General features: G+C 44.1%; 2 protein-coding genes and 1 pseudogene across 8 annotated transcripts in view; all 3 read right to left on the reverse strand.

Moving 5' to 3' along the window:
* The window catches only part of LOC116087815, a 4,021-nt pseudogene extending 3,757 nt beyond the window's left edge, over positions 1–264 (reverse strand).
* Positions 265–1,947: 1,683 nt separating this feature from the next.
* Nme5 (NME/NM23 family member 5) lies at positions 1,948–17,679 on the reverse strand. 4 transcript variants are annotated; one of them, XM_031365324.1, is made up of 6 exons: positions 17,517–17,612; positions 16,897–17,102; positions 12,557–12,762; positions 10,147–10,247; positions 7,929–8,047; positions 1,948–2,050 (listed from the first exon to the last, which is right to left on the reverse strand). In XM_031365324.1, the coding sequence occupies exons 2-6, from the start codon at positions 17,023–17,025 to the stop codon at positions 2,048–2,050; spliced, it is 558 nt and encodes a 185-aa protein (XP_031221184.1). In that variant the 5' UTR covers positions 17,026–17,102; positions 17,517–17,612; the 3' UTR covers positions 1,948–2,047. The 4 variants fall into 4 exon arrangements, with proteins under 4 accessions (XP_031221184.1, XP_031221182.1, XP_031221181.1 ...); XM_031365322.1 differs by lacking the exon at positions 17,517–17,612 and adding an exon at positions 17,619–17,679 and having other exon boundaries at positions 1,950–2,114; XM_031365321.1 differs by having other exon boundaries at positions 1,950–2,114.
* A 784-nt stretch (positions 17,680–18,463) lies between these two features.
* Brd8 (bromodomain containing 8) overlaps positions 18,464–18,956 on the reverse strand; it is a 50,893-nt gene continuing 50,400 nt past the window's right edge. For all 4 annotated transcript variants that reach the window (XM_031365314.1, XM_031365313.1, XM_031365312.1 and 1 more), the window contains one exon: positions 18,464–18,849. In XM_031365314.1, coding sequence (XP_031221174.1) covers positions 18,799–18,849 — 51 coding nt within the window. In that variant the 3' untranslated portion in view covers positions 18,464–18,798. The remainder of the gene's footprint in view (positions 18,850–18,956) is intronic.

The following is an 18,956-nucleotide window of genomic DNA, read 5'->3' on the forward strand; positions in this document are numbered from 1 at the left end:
TTTTTTTTCTAGACAGGGTTTCTCTGTGTAGCCCTGGCTGACCTGGAACTCACTCGGTAGACCAGGCTGGTCTCAGAAGTCCACCTGTCTCTGCCTTCCAAGTGCTGGGATTAAAGGCGTTTGCCACCTCCTCTCTCCTTCCTCAGTGGGTCCCAAGGATCAAGCTCAGATCATCAGGGGTTTAGCTGCAAGTGCCTTTACCCGGTGAGCCATCTTGTCAGCCCCGCGATGCTTATTCATATAAAACGACTTAGCCGTCTGCATTCTGCGATTATGCTGAAAAGAAATGAGTTCCTAGCAAAGCAATTGTGAACACTAAGTAGTCTATGTGATGCTACCTCAAAATGGAAAAGAACCTTGACAGTGATCAGCAGAGGACTCAGAAACTAGCTTAGGGGAGCCCGCCATTGCTCGGTTATGCTTTTGAGGAGTTCTCTCTCTTCAAGTCACCGGCCCAGTTCACTGTCACGAAGCTGTTCCGGATCCTTTTCTCCTGCTGTACTCATCTCGCTTGTAAGGCCTCCAGAGTTGATGATGCCCAGGCTCACGGAGCACAATTGGTTAGAGAAAGCAGATAGGAGATGGGAACTTTGAGCCTTAAGGAAGCCAGGCTCTTGAGAAGCAGTTCCCCACCCTAGCCCTGAAATGCCGATGAGGTGCACGGGGAGAAAAGGCAGTTTGAGTCCAGTGCTGGGGCTCTTGGCCTCCCCCTCTCCCATCCTCCTTCCCCTCCCCCTCCCCTTCCTCCTCCCCTCCCCTCCCCTCCCCTTCCCCCCTTCCTCCTGCTCCTCCTCTGTGTGCACTACCACACAGCAGCTGCAGCTCAGGAAGCCTGGGGGCGGGACTCCCCTTGGAGCAGTTGGCTGCAGCAGGGGGTGAGCTATAAAAAAACAATTTGGTCTGGAAACAAAAGGCATCAATCCCAGCAGCGTCTTCAGCCTTTGATTTGGATGAGAAAGGGAAAGGCAGAACTCAAGGCTTCCATTCCAGGAGGATCCTGGGCCAGTTAATAGGAAAGGAGTGGGGGTCTTCTGCAGGCATGTCTTTGGTGAAGCCAGAAGCCGTCCCACTGTCTGTATCTGAAACTGCTAGAAGCCAGCTGTTGTGTAGGCCTGATCTCAGATTTTCCAAAGACACTGTATAGCCTCAATCAGAGGACAGGAGTAAACTCAGCTGTTGCTAATGGTGAGGGAATCAATGGGAGAAAGACCAAGAGCAACTGAGGTAGGTGACAGAAACAGCAGCTGAGACCTGAGCCATGTCCGAATCACAGCTCTATCTAAACAGTTCCTATAAGGAGCTGATGAAGAAAGAGTAGGGCACAGACTTCTCAAAATATATTTGTTAACTTCAGTTCAAGCTGATCCAGGGTGTGGTAGAAGCACACCCTACTCCTACCTGTTCAAGGCTGCTTCAGACAACTTAATTAGATCCCGTCTAAAGAGTAAGAAGAACTAGGATCCAGCTTGTGAGGAGATAGAGCCTTAGGCACCATGTACAAACCCTTGGTCCCATTTGCAGAACTGCATAATAAAACTAATAATAATAACATGAAGAAGAAAAGAACATTTCACTATGTAGACCAGGCTGGCCTCAAGCTCACAGAAATCTACCTTCCTCTGTCTTTTGGATTGGGTTTAAAGTCCTTTACTAGTGGCAGTGGTGCCACACGCCATTACTCCTAGGCAGAGGCAGGCAGATTTCTGAGTTCGAGGCCACCCTGGTCTACAGAGTGAGTTTCAGGACAGGTAGGGCTACACAGAGAAACCATGTCTTGAAAAACACAAACTACTTAATTAATGGATTAGCAGCAAAGAATGTATATACTCTTGCAGAAGACTCAGGTGTAGCTCCCAAAACTCCTGCCAGGTGACTTACAACTGCCTGCAACTCCAGCTCCATGGACCATGCTCTGGCTCCTGAGGTTCCCACACTCACAGACAGACAGATGACACATATATGGTTTTAATGTAAAGAACTTGGTGCGCAGCTTCTTGCAGTGAGGTAACTTGGCACCCACTCTGAGGAATACACTAAGGCTCTTCTGTCACTGGGAAAAGACAAAGTTTAGGTTTGTTGGGGTTATTTTTCATCAGCCAATCAGCAAGCCAGATCTATGGAAAAAGAAAAACTAGAGTTAATACACATTTAAATATTTCCTTTTGATGTATAAAGAACCAATCAACTGAAAAAAATTAAAATCTTTTTAAAAAAAATTTTTGAGACTGGGTCTCACAGCCAAGGCTATCTGGAACGTACTATGTAGACCAGGCTGGCCTTCAACTCCTAGAGATCTAGCTGCCTCTGCTCCCTGAGTGCTGAGGTTAAAGGTGCACTCAGGGTGCAGGTGTGGGTGGGGGTGCGGGTGGGGGTGTGGTGGGAGGTGCCAGAAACGTTCTTTTCTCCTTCATGTTATTATAATTAGTTTTATTATGCAGTTCTGCTCATGGGACCGAGGGTTTGTACATGGTGCTAGATCCTAGTTCTTCTTACTCTTGAGATGGGGTCTAAGTTGTCTAGAGCAGCCTTGAACAGTCGATAACAAGCCCAGTGTAGATGTTGAACTAAAGCAGGAGGAGACACAAAGAGCAGGGAGGAGCGGATGCTAAGTCATTAGAATCGTAGCAATGTAGAGACTGCAGCAATCACACACACACACACACACACACACACACACACACACACACACGCAAAACCCTCAAGCCTTTTCAGTTTTGTGGCCAACCTGGATAGTGATAATAAGAAACGTGCTGGGCGGTGGTGGTGCATGCCTTTAATCCCAGCACTTGGGAGGCAGAGGCAGGTGGATTTTTTAGTTCAAGGCCAGCCTGGTCTACAGAGTGAGTTCCAGGACACTTAGGACTACAAACAGAGAAACCTGTCCTGAAAACAAAACAAAACAAAACAAAAAAACAACAACAAAAAAACCCTGACAGATAGACATACACACATATATAAAATAAAATAAATAAATGTAACAAAAAAAATTTTTTTTTTGAGACAAAGTTTCTCTGTATAGCCCTGGCTGTCCTAGAACTCAATCTGTAGACCAGGCTGGCCTCGAACTCAGAAATCCACTAGCCTCTGTCTCCCAAGTGCTGGGATTAAAGGCGTGCGCCACCACTGCCCGGCTTAAACATTTTTAAGAATAAAAAAAAGAGGGACTGGAGAGATGGATCAGCTGTTAAGAGCACTGTTCTTCCAAAGGACCTGAGTTCAAATCCCAGCAACCACATGGTGGCTCACAACCATCCGTAATGAGATCTGATGCCCTTTGGTGTGTCTGAAGACAGCCACAGTGTACTTTCATATAATAAATAAATCTTAAAAAAAAAAAAAGAATAAAAAAAAGATAAGACCTGGGGATTGGCTAGTTGATAGAATGCTTGCCTATTAAATACAAAGCCTTGGGTTTGATCCAGTACGTGATAAACTAGCACACATCTGTAATCCTGAGGTAGAAGCAGCAAGATCTAAGTTTAAAGTCATCCTTGGCTATATAGCTAGTCTAGGCCAGCTCAGGATGCAGGGAATCCTCTCTCACAAAACAAACAAACAATATTAGTAAGAAGTGGAGGGCCAGAGGAGAGCCCAGCAAGTAAAGGTGCTTGCCGTTAAGTCTGGAGATCTTAATGAGATACTGAGGACTCCCATGGCTGAAGGAGAGGGACCTCTCCAACCTCTACATGTGTGCTGTGTACACACAATGACTAAGTAATAAGTAAATAAACGTAATTGTTATAAAAAATTTGGAGGCTAGGGCTGGAGAGATGGCTCAGTGGTTAAGAGCACTGACTGCTCTTCCTGAGTTCAAATCCCAGCAACCACATGGGGGCTCACAACCATCCATAATGAGACTGATGCCCTTTTCTGGTATGTCTGAAGACAGCTATAGTATATTTAGATATAATAATAAATACATAATAATTATTTTTAAAAAATTTGGAGGCTAGAGACAGGGCTCAGCAGTTAGAAGTACTTCCAGGGGTCCTGAGTTCAATTCCTAGAAACCAGGAAAAAATAAAAAAGTAAAAAAAAAAGAAAGAAAGAAAGAAAATTTCACGAGGGTGAAAGGCACACAGGGCTCGCCCTTTCTAGGGATTCCTGGAAGTTGATGGCTGATGGAGAGATAGTATCCCTCTCTTCAGTGATGGGGCCGTGGGCAAGGTACCCTTCTCATTCTAACAAACCCTCACTGGTGTTCCTGTGAACAACCCTAACGAAGCCCAGTCAGTCAAAGGAAACAGAGACGGATGATAGTAGCAGAGGGGCTAACTGGAGAGAGGAGAGAGGTTGGCAGGAAGGGGTCAGAGGGACAATAGCAAGTAAGCGTGGGTGTGCACACATTTGTGATCAATACATTATCTACTATAGGCCAGCCAGGACTAGACAGAGAAAGACCTTGTCTAAAAACCAACATTCAAGACCAGCCCAGTCTACATAACTAAGTTCTAGGGCAGCCAGTGCTTCATAGTGAGACCCCGCCCTCCCCCACCACACAAACAAACAACCCCCCCCAATAAATAAGTAAAACAAGTCATCCCATATTATGGATATGAAAATGTCATGATAAAACTCATTATTCTGTATAATTACTACATGCTAATGAAAAGAATATGAAAATGGAATCCAGGTATGGTGGCTCACTCTTGTAATCCCAGCACTAGGGAATGAGGGAGGTCTAGAGGCAGGAGAATAACCTCAAGTTTGAGGCCAGCCTGGACTACATAACACGATCATGCCTAAAAAGAAAAGGAAAGGCTGGGTGGTGGCACACACCTTTAATCCCAGCACTTGGGAGGCAGAGGCAGGCGGATTTCTGAGTTCGAGGCCAGTCTGGTCTACAGAGTGAATTCCAGGACAGCCAGGGTTATACAGAGAAACCCTGTCTCGAAAAAACCAAAAAGAAAAGGAAAAGGCAGGTCAAGGAAGGTGCAGGAAGCTAAAGTGGGAGAACCAGGACCCACGGCCTGGGGCTGGGGAGAAGGCTCAGCAGTTTGGCGTGTGTCCAGCTCTTCCAGAAAACCTGGGTTCAGCTCCCAGCACTCAGGTCAGGCAGATTATGGCCACCTGTAACTCTAGGTCCAGGGGATCTCACACTATCTGGCCTCCACAGGCACAGCAGGCCCCTCTACACTGTAAACAGGCAAAGAAAAAAAAATCAATTTGTTTTCCATAAAAGGTTCAAGGCAGGGCTGGAGAGATGGCTCAGTGGTTAAGAGTACTGACTGCTCTTCCTGAGTTCAAATCCCAGCAACCACATGGTGGCTCACAACCATCTGTAATGGGATCCGATGTCCTCTTCTGGTGTGTCTGAAGACAGCTACAGTGTACTCATCGTATATATAAAATAAATAAATAAATAAAATCTTTAAAAAAAAAAAAGGTGCAAGACAGCCTGGGCTACGGAATGAGAGCTTGCCCCACAATTAAACAACTGTGTCTGAAGACATGGCTCTGCTGTTAAGAGCAATGTTGGTTTTGTGTCTGAAGGCATGGCTCTGCTGTTAAGAGCACATGTTGGTTTTGCATAGGTCCTGGGTTCAGTTTCCAGCATCCACGTCTGCTCACAGCTACCTATGACTTCAGTTCCAGGGAACCCAACGTCCTCTTCTGACTTTTCCAGCCACCAGGAAGCATACAGTACATGGATATATATGCAGGCAAAACACTCATCTACATAAAACCAAATAAGTGAATTTAACACTATATACTAAATAAATAAATAATCAAAATCAAGACAGACAACCTTGAAATTCTATTACTTCCGTCCTGTAAAATTGTCAAGTACAGATGTGAATTACAAAGGAAGAAGTGACATTGTCTTTGCTGATGATGGCAATGACACCACACGGGGACAAATCTGACCCAGAGATAAGTCAGGGCTCTTCCTCCCTGGAACCCCAGCACTTGGGAGACTGAGGTGGAGGAGCCTAGGTTCAAAGCCAGCCTGCTTTACAAAGGACTCACCCCCCCACACACACACCTTTCTGTCTCTGTCTCTCTCTTACCCACAAGCACGCACACAAACACACACACACTCATAAACACACACTCACACACCCACATGGTGAACCTGAATACAGAGTTCCCAGAGGAGGTTTACAAACTCCTGGCAGGATGCTCTCAGCATCACAAATATGCAAATCATCCATTGTCACATGTACTGGGGTAGCTGATAAGAAGCAAGTAAAACAACAGAAGCAAACAAGTGATGGCCATGCAAGCATTCATACCTTGCAAATGGGAAGGTAAAATGGAACAGCCACCTTTGGAAAAGATTGTCTGGTTCCTGACAGAGAAGAACAGTAATTCCAGAAATAATAACCAAGCCTAATAACTGCATCCTATATATTGACACAACTGAAAACTGGGATCATGGTCCACAAATGATACTGCAACACTGCACACACTAGTCAAAAGACAGGAACAGTTATACTTGTGACTACACAAAATGTGCTATATGCATGTGACGGGATACTATTCACCCAGTGGAAGGGATGGGATTGTGGCACATGCTTGTCATTGCTGCCTGGCTAATAAAACACTTAGTGAAAAGCCAGACACAACTTTTTTCTATGTTGGAAACTTGTCTCAGGGTTTCGTTGCTGTGAAGAGACAACATGACCAAGGCAACTCTGATAAAGGCTAAGGAGCATCAATCGTCCCAGTAGGACCTTCTATCCTTGACTCTAAAGCCAGAGCCATGTGTCTGAAGCTGCCAAACTCTGCTGCTTGCTGGGGCTGGCCTCTTTGTTCTATTGCATCTTCACCAGGTTGCTGTTTTCAATGATTTCCTTCACTTCCCTAAGCTTGCTTGTCCTGGCTCTGTAGACTGACTTTGAACTCAGAGATCTGCATGCCTCTGTCTCCTAAGTACTGGATGCTATACCACCATGAGACCTCAAAGCCCCAACTCCAGAGTGACACACTTCCACACAGGCTACACCTCCTCCAGCTCCTCCAATAAGGCCACACCACCTAAAAGTGCCACTTCCCATGGGCCAAGCATATTCAAACCACCACAAAGTGAACTCACCACTTTGGCTATGCCGGCAAGTGCCCTGCTATCAAACCACAACCTCCTAATGGCATGTGTATTGTTGGGAAGGCATATAGGCCAGAGTGCACCTGTGGGGGTCAGAGGACAACTTTTGGGAGCTGATTCTCTACTTACATTCTGTGGAATCCCAGGATGGAACTTAGGTCAAGAGGTTTACATTGTAAGTGCTTTACCTATCTCTCCAACCCCAACCCCCAACACACACCATTGGGAGGGTAGGGGGTTGCACTGGGTCTCACTATATAGCCTTGACTGGCCTGAAATATACTATGTGGACCAGACAAACCTTGAATTCACATAGATCTGCCTGACTCTACCTCCCAAGTACTGAGATTAAAGGCATTGGCTACAATGACCAACCCACCTTTTTAGACTTTTATTTTGAGACAGTGTCTCACAAAATTGTCCTGTTTGGTTACCATGGAGTCAACACAAAACTCCAGCAAGCCTTAGAATTGTGAGTCTTCAGACTGAAAGAACAAATATTAGCTAGGCATGTGGTGTCTCTAATCCCAGCCCTCAGGAGGCAGAGGCATGTAGATCTTTGTGAGCTTGAGGCCAACCTGGTTTACACAGTGAGCCCTAGGACAGCCAGGACTACATAGTGAGACCCTGTCTCAGAAACAAACAAATTTACAGTTTTAAATATAAAAACCACAGCCAGGCAGTGGTGGTGGACGCCTTTAATCCCAGCACTTGGGAGGCAGAGGCAGGTAGATTTCTGAGTTCAAGGCTAGCCTGGTCTACAGAGTGAGTTCCAGGACAGCCAGGGCTATACAGAGAAACCCTGTCTCGAACCCCAACCCCAAAAAAGGAAAACTACAAACAGTAAGTATTCTCTAGTAAAAATAAAAAGATATCTTACATAAGGGTCTGCTGGCTTTTGCTTACAAAGCTCCGTGAGTCCTTGCAGTAGGGTTGGTGCTACATACAAATTTAGATAGTCCTTAGCAGCTTGTCCAATTGGAATGGGTTCAATAATCACTGCAAATAAAAATAAGTTCTCACTAAAAAGCAAATATAAGTGATTAAACATTATACAACTATTAAAAGGGATGCCTTCAAGAGTTTTTAACTGTTTTGAGACACTCATGAGCTTCACATTTGAGTTTTACATCTTTATATTTATTATTAAAGTATTATAACTGATATTATTACTGGCTATCTGATTGGGTCTCACTGTAGTCCAGACTGGCGTGGGACTCAATAGGCTGGCATCAAAACCACAGAGATCCTCCTGCTTGGTCGCCTGAATGCTGTGATAGCAGCTGTATGCCCATGCTTTACCTATTTACTAAGGTACGATTTACACATAGTTGTTGAATTTGTGATTATACATAGAAATAAATATAATTTAAAATAAAAAAAAAATAGCAATAACCGCCACACACAAAAGAAAAAGAGCAATCCAAACCAACACCAGCATCCACTCAGGAGGCTGGCACAGGTGAATTAAAGCAGGCTTACCTGTGGATACTGAGACCTTGCCTCAAAACAGAGGACTGGAAAACCAGGCTGTAGTACATGCCTGGAAGCCCAGCTGAGAAGGCGGAGACAGGAAGATCAGTGTTCAAGGCCAACTAAGACATTTACGCCTGTTGCAAAACAAAACAATAAAGGAGGAGGAGAGGAAGGATGCTCAGTGGTTAAGGTAATTTGTTCTTCTAGAGGACCCAAATTCAGATCTCAGCACCCACAGGTGGCTCACAACTGTCAGTAACTCCAACCCTAGGGATCCAATACCTTCTGGGCTCTGAGGTCATCTGCTCACACATTCACATAGACATAAACAAGAATAAGAATCTTAAAAATAAATAGGTAAATAAAGGAGGCCCAGGCAGCTCACTGGTAAGGCTTCCCTGGTATGGAACCCTAGGTCCACTCCCAGGTATGTAAAGACAACGTGCTGTTTCTTGGTAGGTCCACTTTTTAAAGGCTCACCAGCCTCATGACTTCAGACAGGAGGAAATCAGAAAGGATATGGAATTATTGTTCTCACATCGACTCCAGACTTACTTGGCTTGTTTTGTTTGGAAAAAGACAAGTTTACTGAGTGCAGAGTAAAGCAGCAGTAGTGGGGCAGAGACAAAGTGCGCCTGCGTGCATTAAGCTTGCTAACTTGTTAGCTCTTTTAGCCTCCAGGCATCAACACATTTCTGGAGCTTCCTGGGTGGTTAGGAAGAACTACAACAGAACAGGAGAAGACAAGACATCCTAAATGTATCTAGTTCAGGAGAGGGAAAGAAACGGACTTGCTCTCCAGAGCCTGCCTCCCTAGGAGCACAGCATATTCCTCTAGGTGATGTCCCCTTTTCCACTTTTGGCTTCAAGATTTGTTTTGTTTTGTTTTCTGCTTGTTTCTGATTTAAAAAAAATACTTACTTTATGTGTATGAATGTTTTGCCTGCACATATAAGCACCAGCTGTGTGCTCGGTGCCCGAGGTGGTCAGAGAGGGTGTTGGATTCCCTGGAACTGGAGTTATGAACCGTGATGAGCTGCCATGTGGGTGCTGGGAACTGAACTCTGGTCCTTTGCAAGAGCAGCAAGTGCGCTTAGCTGCTGAGCCTTCTCTCCAACTCTTGTTTTTGCTTTTGTATTATTGAGGCAGGTCTCTCTATGTAGCCCTGGCTGGCCTGGAACTCACAGAGATCCACCTACCTGCCTCCCAGGGGCTGAGAGTTTTTTGTTTTGTTTTGGTTTGTTTGTTGTGAGCTAAGATCTGGAGATGCCTAGATTAGCTTCCCATAGGGCGCCAACACTTGAACTTCTGATCCTTCTGCCCTCACTCTGTAGGGTTAACATTAGGATGACCGACCTGTCACCCCATGTCCCACCCACTTTATCTGGTGCTGGGATTCAAACTCAGGAATTCCCAGGACCTCAGCAAACTCTCTACAAACGGAGCTACATCCCAGACCCCTCTAGCTTCAAGTTTTCATGACTCACAGCCTGAAAATATACCAAAGCATGTTTGGAGGAAAATGCTATCTTCCTTCACAGCCACGTTTTCAAGATACAAAACATACTTTACGAGGTGAACGAATTGGAGGAGCAGTGGAGGAAGCAAGCGCAGCCACTCACCATCTGGAAACATAAACCTGATCTCTCTCTCTGAGGCGGCGAAGTCACTGCTCCCATGAAGCGCGTTTCTTAGCTCGTCTGTACCGTATATTGCCCTTAAACTAGAGAGAATTAAAGATGTGGTCCTTCCCTTCTGGCACTCCTTCCTTCCTGTCTATCAGAGAGCTTGATGGAGGGAGGAGGCACATGAGGTCAGAGGACTACTCTGAGGGTGGTGGCTTTTAACCCTTCCAGGTCATGGGCTCTGAGTTTTAAGTCCAGATCCTCCTGCTTGGCAGCAATCACTCTACCCACTGAGCCATCCTCCCAGCCTTTTTACACTTTTTTTTTTTTTGACAAGTTGTCACTCATTTAATCTTAAGCTTTAAATCTACTTAGATGAGGGTCAAATACATTTCTGTATGCAGTAGCATCCTCTATGGAAACAGGCATTCTCTAGGGGGAGGAAATATTTTGTGAGACGTGAAAAGGAAATATAAATTCAAAACTGTAATAACTATTTCATTTTTAGAAACTAGTGCTCATGTTGAAAAGGTGGATTTTTTTTTTTCAGACAAGTTCTCAACTACAAATCTTTGACTGGCCTGGAACTCTCAGAAATCCGCCTGCCTCTGTCTCTGAAGGCCATGAGGTTAAAGGTATGTACCACCATGTCCAGAAAACAAATTTTAAAAATTCTTATTTTCGGCCAGGCGGTGGTGGCTCACGCCTTTAATCCCAGCATTTGGGAGGCAGAGGCAGGCGGATTTCTGAGTTCGAGGCCAGCCTGGTCTACAGAGTGAGTTCCAAGACACCCAGGGCTACTCAGAAAACCAGTCTCGAAAAACCAAAAAAAAAAAAAAAAAAAAAATCTTATTTTCCTATTAATAATCCTGTTTCAGGATTGTTGCAGGATTTTCCCTGTCCAATCACATTAGGGCAACAGGAGGCCTGTGATTGGACAGGGGAAAGGGAGGCGGAGCTAAGAATTACGGAAAGAAGGAGGAGGAGAAGGGAGATGGTGGTGGATGTGAACCCTCGTGATGTTTACCAGTCACAAGTAGTTGTGATATAGTAAGGTTAGAATAATTGGGATAAAGCTTTTATCATTATCAATGGCTTCTGAAATTATTGTATTGGCTTCTAGTAAATTGTGATATTATTGATACATAAATCTGATTGGCATTGAGTCTTGATTTTACTGGGTTACTGGATACTGTGATATACAATTGCGAGGTTGGTGGTTCCATTTATTTATTTTTTCTAAAGATTTATTTTATTTATATGAGTACACTGTAGCTGTCTTCAGACACACTAGAAGAGGGCATCAGATCCCATTACAAATGGTTGTGAGCCACGATGTGGATGCTGGGATTTGAACTCAGGACCTTTGAAAGAGCAGTCAGTGCTCTTAACCACTGAGCCATCTCTCTAGCTCTCAGTGGTTCTATTTAGTTACTGGAAGAACTAGCAGCTCCAGGGACAAGTGAAGAAGGAGCGCTAGCTGGGGAGAGTAGCTAGGTGAGAATACACCAGTGCTAGCACTAGCTCGGGAACATGCCTGCTCATTTTTGAATATTACCCTTAACATAGTGAGTTGGCTCAGCTGCTAAAAGCACTTGCCACTAAGCCTGATGACCTGAGTTTCTGGAACCCACATACTGGAAAGGAGAAAAGAAAATCCCACAAGGTGTATTCTGATCTCTACATGTGCAAGACACACATGCCCACAAACAATAAATAAATAAAATGTAATTTTATAAATCCGACTTCATAATCATGTGTTGGGGCTCATGCCTGTAACCCAGCGTGGATTTCTGGGGTTGGGGGACTGATTGGTGGGAGGCTGAAGTAGGAGACGCATCACAAAGTCAGAGCTAGCCTGTGCTACACAGTGAATTACAGGCCAGATTGGGCTACAGAGCAAAACCTAGTGTCAAAAAATATTAAAACAAATAAACAAAAGCAGGGTGGTGGTAATTCACACCTTTAATCCCAGCACTCAGAGGCTGAGGCAAGGGGGTCTCTGTGAGTTTGGGGTCAGCCCGGTCTACAGAACAAGCTCCAGAACAACACAGAGCAACACAGAGAAACCTTGTCTCAACAACAACAACAACAAACTGAATTAATCAGTAACTCCTACTTTAGAGGCAGTGTAATGAGTGCAAGGCTAGCCAGCCATTAGTGAGATGTTCTCTGACACCTTCTGTAGCACTGGATGTTAAGATAGACATGAAATGTTGAGAATATCAAATTCATTGCACTCTACCAGAGAAAAGTCCACTTAGGAAAGAAACTTCCACATGCCAGGAAGCCTGCACGTGAAGCCACTGTGTGGATGGATGGTGGCTCAGGCTTTTTTATGGTGGTGGATTTTTTTCACACTTTAAGGCGGGCTTCAATCCCTCAAACCACTTTCAATGGAAATTACCTGTCCGGGTGTGTCTCCTTGGCTAGTAAACTATTACTTGGTCCCAAAAGTTCTTTCCAGTAAGAGATGGCATTATGCCTAGCTAGTATCATAGCAACAAGAGGTCCAGAGCTCATATAAGCTGTTAAGTTTGGGAAAAACATTTTCCCATACTGTTCCACATAAAAGTTACTACAGTGCTCAGGGCTCAGGTGTAGTTTCCGTCTCTGTAAACAAAACAAAGTTGACAAAAGCATTTAAAGTGACATGTTAGTGACAAAACCTAACTAAGTCATTAATAACTTGCCAGGCATGGTGACACATGCCTGCAATTATCTCTGCGTTATTATACAGAAAGTAAATGGTAATTAAATATGTTCAGAGGAAGTATTTATCTCACTTAAAGAAAATGATCCCTGGGTTGCTGCCAAGGCTAAGGGTTCTAAGTTCAGTCCCTAGAATTAACATGTGGGGAAGAAAGAATGGATTCCCTCAAGTTTTTAGACCACAGCACATTCACTGTGCATGTGCATACATATATAAATGCACATACGTTAAATATAAAAACTTCTGTTGTTATTTTTGTTTTTTGGAAGAGGATTACTCTAAGTAACCCTGGCTATTCTGTAGACCAGGCTGGCCTTGAACTCACAAAGATCCAACAGCCTCTGTCTCCAGGGTGCTGAGATTAAAGGTGTGTGACACCAGCACTCGGCTAAAAGGAATGTGTAAAAGAGTGTTTGCTGAGCAATCCTGTGGACGACCTACATGACAAGTAGGGTACCCACCAGACACCTGTCACTCCAGCTACAGGGAATTTGATGCCATCTCCTGGCACGCAGGCACACATCTCTGTTGCTCTCCCTTTCTCTTACACACACACACACACACACACACCCTGCTATCAAGGCTAGCTTAGTCTACATAGTGAGTTCCAGGTTGGTAGGTCTACAGAGTTAGACCCTGTCTCTGAAACAATACACACTAGTTTACCTCCAGACATGGTATTATAGGGTCTAGAGATTCCCCAGACCACACAAAGAAATAATCTGATAAACTCTACAGCCAGTTGCCAAGAAATCTAGCTCTCACACGACTCCTTGCTTATAGAGCCCACCCCGATTCACCATGTCCCATATACAAGCTGCTTGCTTGTATGTTTGTCTTGAGGCAGGGTTTTATTATGGAGCCCAGGCTGATTGCCAGTGTAATCCTACTGCCTTGCTCTCCCTAAACAAGTGCTACTTGCAAGCCCAACAGCCATGTGCCCTTCAGGTGTGCTAGCTCCTGCAGCATAATTTTAAAAATGTAGAGTTCGTCTTTAAAGTCAATGTGAAATTAATGTTTCTACTGGTTGCTTTAAAATGAAATCAGGTGAAAAATCCTTTGAAATTAATTTGAAAAACATCAATACCAAATACATGCAATAGAACTCATGGTTTTCAACGAAGAAACGGCTGCCATCTGCTGGCCAGAGGGAGAACTTTTCAGAGCTTTCCAAGAATCCCACAATAAAGCCAGACAAACCTTAAAAACATCCTCAATTTCAATTACATGAAATAGCTGGGAGAGTCAAATTTCTTGAGTTAAAAACTAGGACAGTGATGACTGGGGCTGGAGGAGGTGGGGACACGACACACCTGCCTCCCTTTCTAAAAGTAAGTTCCAGGGCCAAGAGGTGGTTCAGTGGTTAAGAGCAGTGGCTGCTCTTCCAGATGACTGGGGATCAATTCCCAGCACCTACATGGCAGCTCGTAACTGTCTGTAACTCCAGTTCCAGAGGATCTGACCTCCTCACACAGACATACATGCCAGCAAAACACCAATTCACATAAAGGAAAAAAATAAATCTAAAAAAAAAAAATACATTCACCACTCCAGCTTGAGATGAGGAAATACAGTATTTAATGCCACCTTACAAATTGCTTAAGGGTAGGGGCTGGCGAGATGGCTCAGTGGATAAGAGCACTGACTGCTCTTCTGAAGGTCCCGAGTTCAAATCCCAGCAACCACATGATGGTTCACAACCATCAGTAATGAGATCTGATGCCCTCTTCTGGTGTGTCTGAAGACAGCTACATTGTACATAAACATATAATAAATAAATAAATAAATCTTTAAAAAAATAAACATGTCGGGCAGTGGTGGTGCACACCTTTAATCTCAGTACTTGGGAGGCAGATGCAGGCAGATTTCTGAGTTCGAGGCCAGCTTGGTCTACATAGTGAGTTCCAGGACAGCCAGGGCTAAACAGAGAAACCTTGACTTGAAAAGCCAAAATAAATAAATAAACAAACAAACACACACAAGTCACTTAATTACAAAGTCTATCATCAGTGATGGGTTTTTTATTTGTTTTTGTTTTTTTACTATGGACTTAAGATTAGAGAGATGGCTCAATAAATAGAGGAGTATTGGTAGCTCAAATGTAAGGACCTGGGTTTGGATCCCCAGAATTTCCCTAATGGCCAACATTGTAGAGTGGCTTTGTAACCCCTGTATACTATAGAGAGGGTATCCTACACTGTCCTATTCGAGGCACCTTAGAAGCTTATGATCCACTTAGCCTCTATCTCAAAGTAGCAAACAAGAGAGCCTGTTCTAGACAACACAAAAGGTAAGGACTGGGGCCTCAGGTAACTTGTACACACACACACACACACACACATACACACACAAGCATGCGCCCACACACACATACACAGATACACACACACACACACACACACACACACACACACACACCCCTATATGCTGTGGGGAGCCGCAGCTGCCACCCTACATATATATTGAACACCTGGTCTCCGGCCAGAGCAGAGAGCATTGATAAACAAGCCCTTAGTTGGAAAAGCTGTGTGCCTCTAGTTTGTGATGCAAGCTGGCATGATTTCCCGCAGCCTATTGTGCTTTGCCACGTAGCCGATGCTGATTGGGACCAGGGAAAGTATTTAACCCACAAGGGCTGGGAGCTGGATATAGAATTAGGGGTAAGTATGTAAGGATAGATGTATGTAAGAATAGGAATAGAAGTAAGATGTAGGAATAGAAGTAAGATGTATGTAAGAATAGGAGTAAGTAAGATGTAAGGAATAGGAGTAAGTAGGAAATAAGGAGGCAACAAGGAGCTCTTCCCCATGCAGTTTAATCAGGGACCTTGTAATCTTGCTTCTTATATCTTACTTATTTCTATCTACTTACATCTTTACATCTTACTACTTACATCTTACTACTTCTATCTTACTACTTACTTCCTATTCCCTACATCTTACTTACTCCTATTCTTACATACATCTTACTTCTATTCCTACATCTTACTTCTATTCCTACATCTTACTTCTATTCCTACATTTTACTTCTATTCCCTACATTGTAGTTCAAGTAAAATTTAAACAAACTATTACAAACACTAAACTCTATTTCATCTGTTTGTATACTTGTCTTTTACTTGGAGACCTTGTCTACTAGAGGACAGTTAAGAATTCTGTGAAGCCCAAGATTGCTGGGAACTCAAGATCCTCCAGTCTTACCCTGTCTAGGGCTGGGATCACAGGCCTATGTCACTACTTCCGAGGCCTGCATCCCTGTACCTCAGGATGGCCTGGGACTCACTGTGAAGTCAAGCTAATCTCTCACTGTCTTCTAGAGGATCTGGCTTCTTTGACCTTGTTTACCAACTATACAGAACAAATATTGGTCTTAAAATCACTAAATGTTTGCTGGATGTGGTGGTGCGCACCTTTAATCCCAGCACTTGGGAGGAAAAGGCAGGTGGATCTCTGTGAGTTCCAGGCTAGCCTGGTCTACAGAGTGAGTTCCAAGTCAGCCAGGGCTATATAGAGAAATCTTCTCTTGAAAACAAAAAGAGAAAAAACTAAACAAAAAATAAACCTACTGACACTAGGAACCAAAGCACACACAGGAATACTGCACATAACTTAGAAGGGATAAGTAGATTCTGATTTAATGATCCAGAATGTTAGAAACACCCAGGAGAAAGAATGTTGTTAAGCCATTGCCTCTCCCTAGGGCTGACGTGGGAAAGCTAAGGGAAGGAAAAGGTAGTTGGCTTCTTTGGTGTCTTATTCTATGTCCTTTGAAGTGTGAAAAACTTGCCTGTTACATGTAACTTGTCTGTATTTGAGACAGGTCTCCCAGAGCCCAGGCTGAACTTGGAAGTCAGTACATAGCTGACCTGCCACAACCTGATACCGAGATTGCCGGCATGTGTGCTTAAGCCCAGGTCATATATAACCTTTATATTTAGAAATGTAAACAATGTTACTAAGGACCTAAACGGGTGGCTACATTTATATAGGTATAACGAAACCTAATAAAAGAGAAACCTAATAATAAGAGATTACCTGAATGATGGTGAATCCAGATCCCAGAATAATATCCCGTATCTCTTCTTCTTTGTCAACAACATCTGGCTTGATAAGGGCTAGGGTTTTTTCCACATATATCTGAGGCAGGGGCATTGATACCTCCATTCTGGCGTTTTCCGGTACAATTTACAAATCTCCTAACAGCAACGACACGACACGAGAGTCCCCGTCCCAAAGTCAGCCTGTGGCAAAATTTGGTGCTAGATTAGTTTATAAAAATGGAAACTGCTGCTCTTACTCTTGCTTCTCTCCCTTGCCTCTTGCCCCTTTGTTTCCCCCTCTCTCTTCATTCCCTTCCCCCTTCTTTCCACATGGTCATGGCCGGCCTCTACTTCTCTCCTCTCTCCTTCTCTCCGTCTTTGCTACCCTCTTAACTCCCCTCCCCATGCCCTAAATAAACTCTATTCTATACTACAAAAAAAAAAAAAAGGAAACTGCTATGTTTTTCTACAAGCAGTTTTGCAAGAAGTCGACTTGTACAGCATGCAAGGAGAGCCCTAGCTGCTTGACTGAGGCTGGAAGATGGATGGCATCAGTGTCGCTCTCCAGGGGTAGAGTAAGGCCCCTAGCCGGCTGCCCTAGCGAAGAGTCCCCACCCCATAGGGGCCACTCTGTCCAGGCTTAAGCATGACTGGAAGGCTGAGTTCCCGAGTCCTCGGCAAATCTCCACGTAGGACCCCCTCCCAGGCAATACTCACCTCCGTTCAGGTGTTGTCAAAGCCCGTTGCTAAGAGACCCGAAGCTCGTTTCCTAACGGTGGCTGCAGAGGGTCAATCCCCGCCGCGTTTTAAAAGGGCTCTAGTTAGTTTTAATCTAGGGTAACAATTAGCCAAGCACATTTTATTCTCTGAGTTTTATAGTATTACACACATTTCTAAAGTTTTCCCCTATAATTTTAAGAACAACTTTATTTACTGTGCAGTGTGTGTGATGTGATGAGGAGGTAAGAAAACAACTTTGTGGAGTGAAGTCTTCCCCGTGTTTCTGTGGTTTCCAGGGATGAAATTCAAGTGTTGTCTTTACCCTTTGGGCCGTACTGCCAGCCCTTCTCTAATTGATCTCTTGTCTTCGGGGTACCTACTTGAAGGATGCGTGCCTTACCTGTAAATGAGATAAATCAGACACCTCAGTTCACTCCAGTTCCTCCTGGACATTATAGGAGCGATTAACGTCGAGTTTATTTACTTTTTCTTTCCTTCCTTCCTTTTCTTTTTGTTTCTTTTTTCTTTTCTTTTTCTTTTTTTTTGGGGGGGTGGGGGGAGTGGTGGTGGTAGTGGTGGTGGTGCTTGGGATCAAACCTAGGCAAGCAATTAACCACTGAGCTACATCCCCAGCAAATACCTTCTGAGCTTCACCACATGATGCTGTACTGACCCCTCTAGTTTCAACTTCTTTAATCATTTAGAACCCGCCTTTGCAAGGCCTGCTGGTCTGGGGTGGATGCCTAGAATCCCAGCACTCCCCTGGAGGCAGAGGCTGCATGCATGGGGACTTCCAGGGAAGGCTGGGTTTTCATATTCTGCCTCAAAAACCAAACAAAACCTTTAGTTTGAGAAATATTTATTTATAGAGAAACAAAAGGTTCAATCAAATTACTTATAAGTCTATGCAACAAAAATATGAGCAATATTTACATCATAAATCCAGATCTTGGCACCCCACCCCACCCCTTTAAAAAATATTACATCTGCAAGCACTATTGACGTCTTCGTTAGGAAGTAAGGCACGATTATCCTTATCTGGAAGGTAATGGAGAGAAAGTAAGCCTTTCCATCTTCTCTGGCCAGTCCTAAGAAGAGCTAGAACTTGAGAAAGAACCAGACTTGTAGTTCCAGGCTACCAAAGCCCGCTTCCTTCGTCCGCTGGGTTAGCTGGCACTCATTCCAGACTACTCAAGTCCTTCCTTTTATCCAGCCACGTACTCAGAACCTACAGGAGCAATGCACAGACAGGAAACCATGACCCTTAAGGCCACAGAGGAAGTGTATGCAGTTGTATTTATTTTACTGGCAAACAGATAAAACTACACCTTTTAA

Source organism: Mastomys coucha, unplaced genomic scaffold (assembly GCF_008632895.1).
Source record: "Mastomys coucha isolate ucsf_1 unplaced genomic scaffold, UCSF_Mcou_1 pScaffold13, whole genome shotgun sequence".
NCBI classification, from domain to species: domain Eukaryota; kingdom Metazoa; phylum Chordata; class Mammalia; order Rodentia; family Muridae; genus Mastomys; species Mastomys coucha.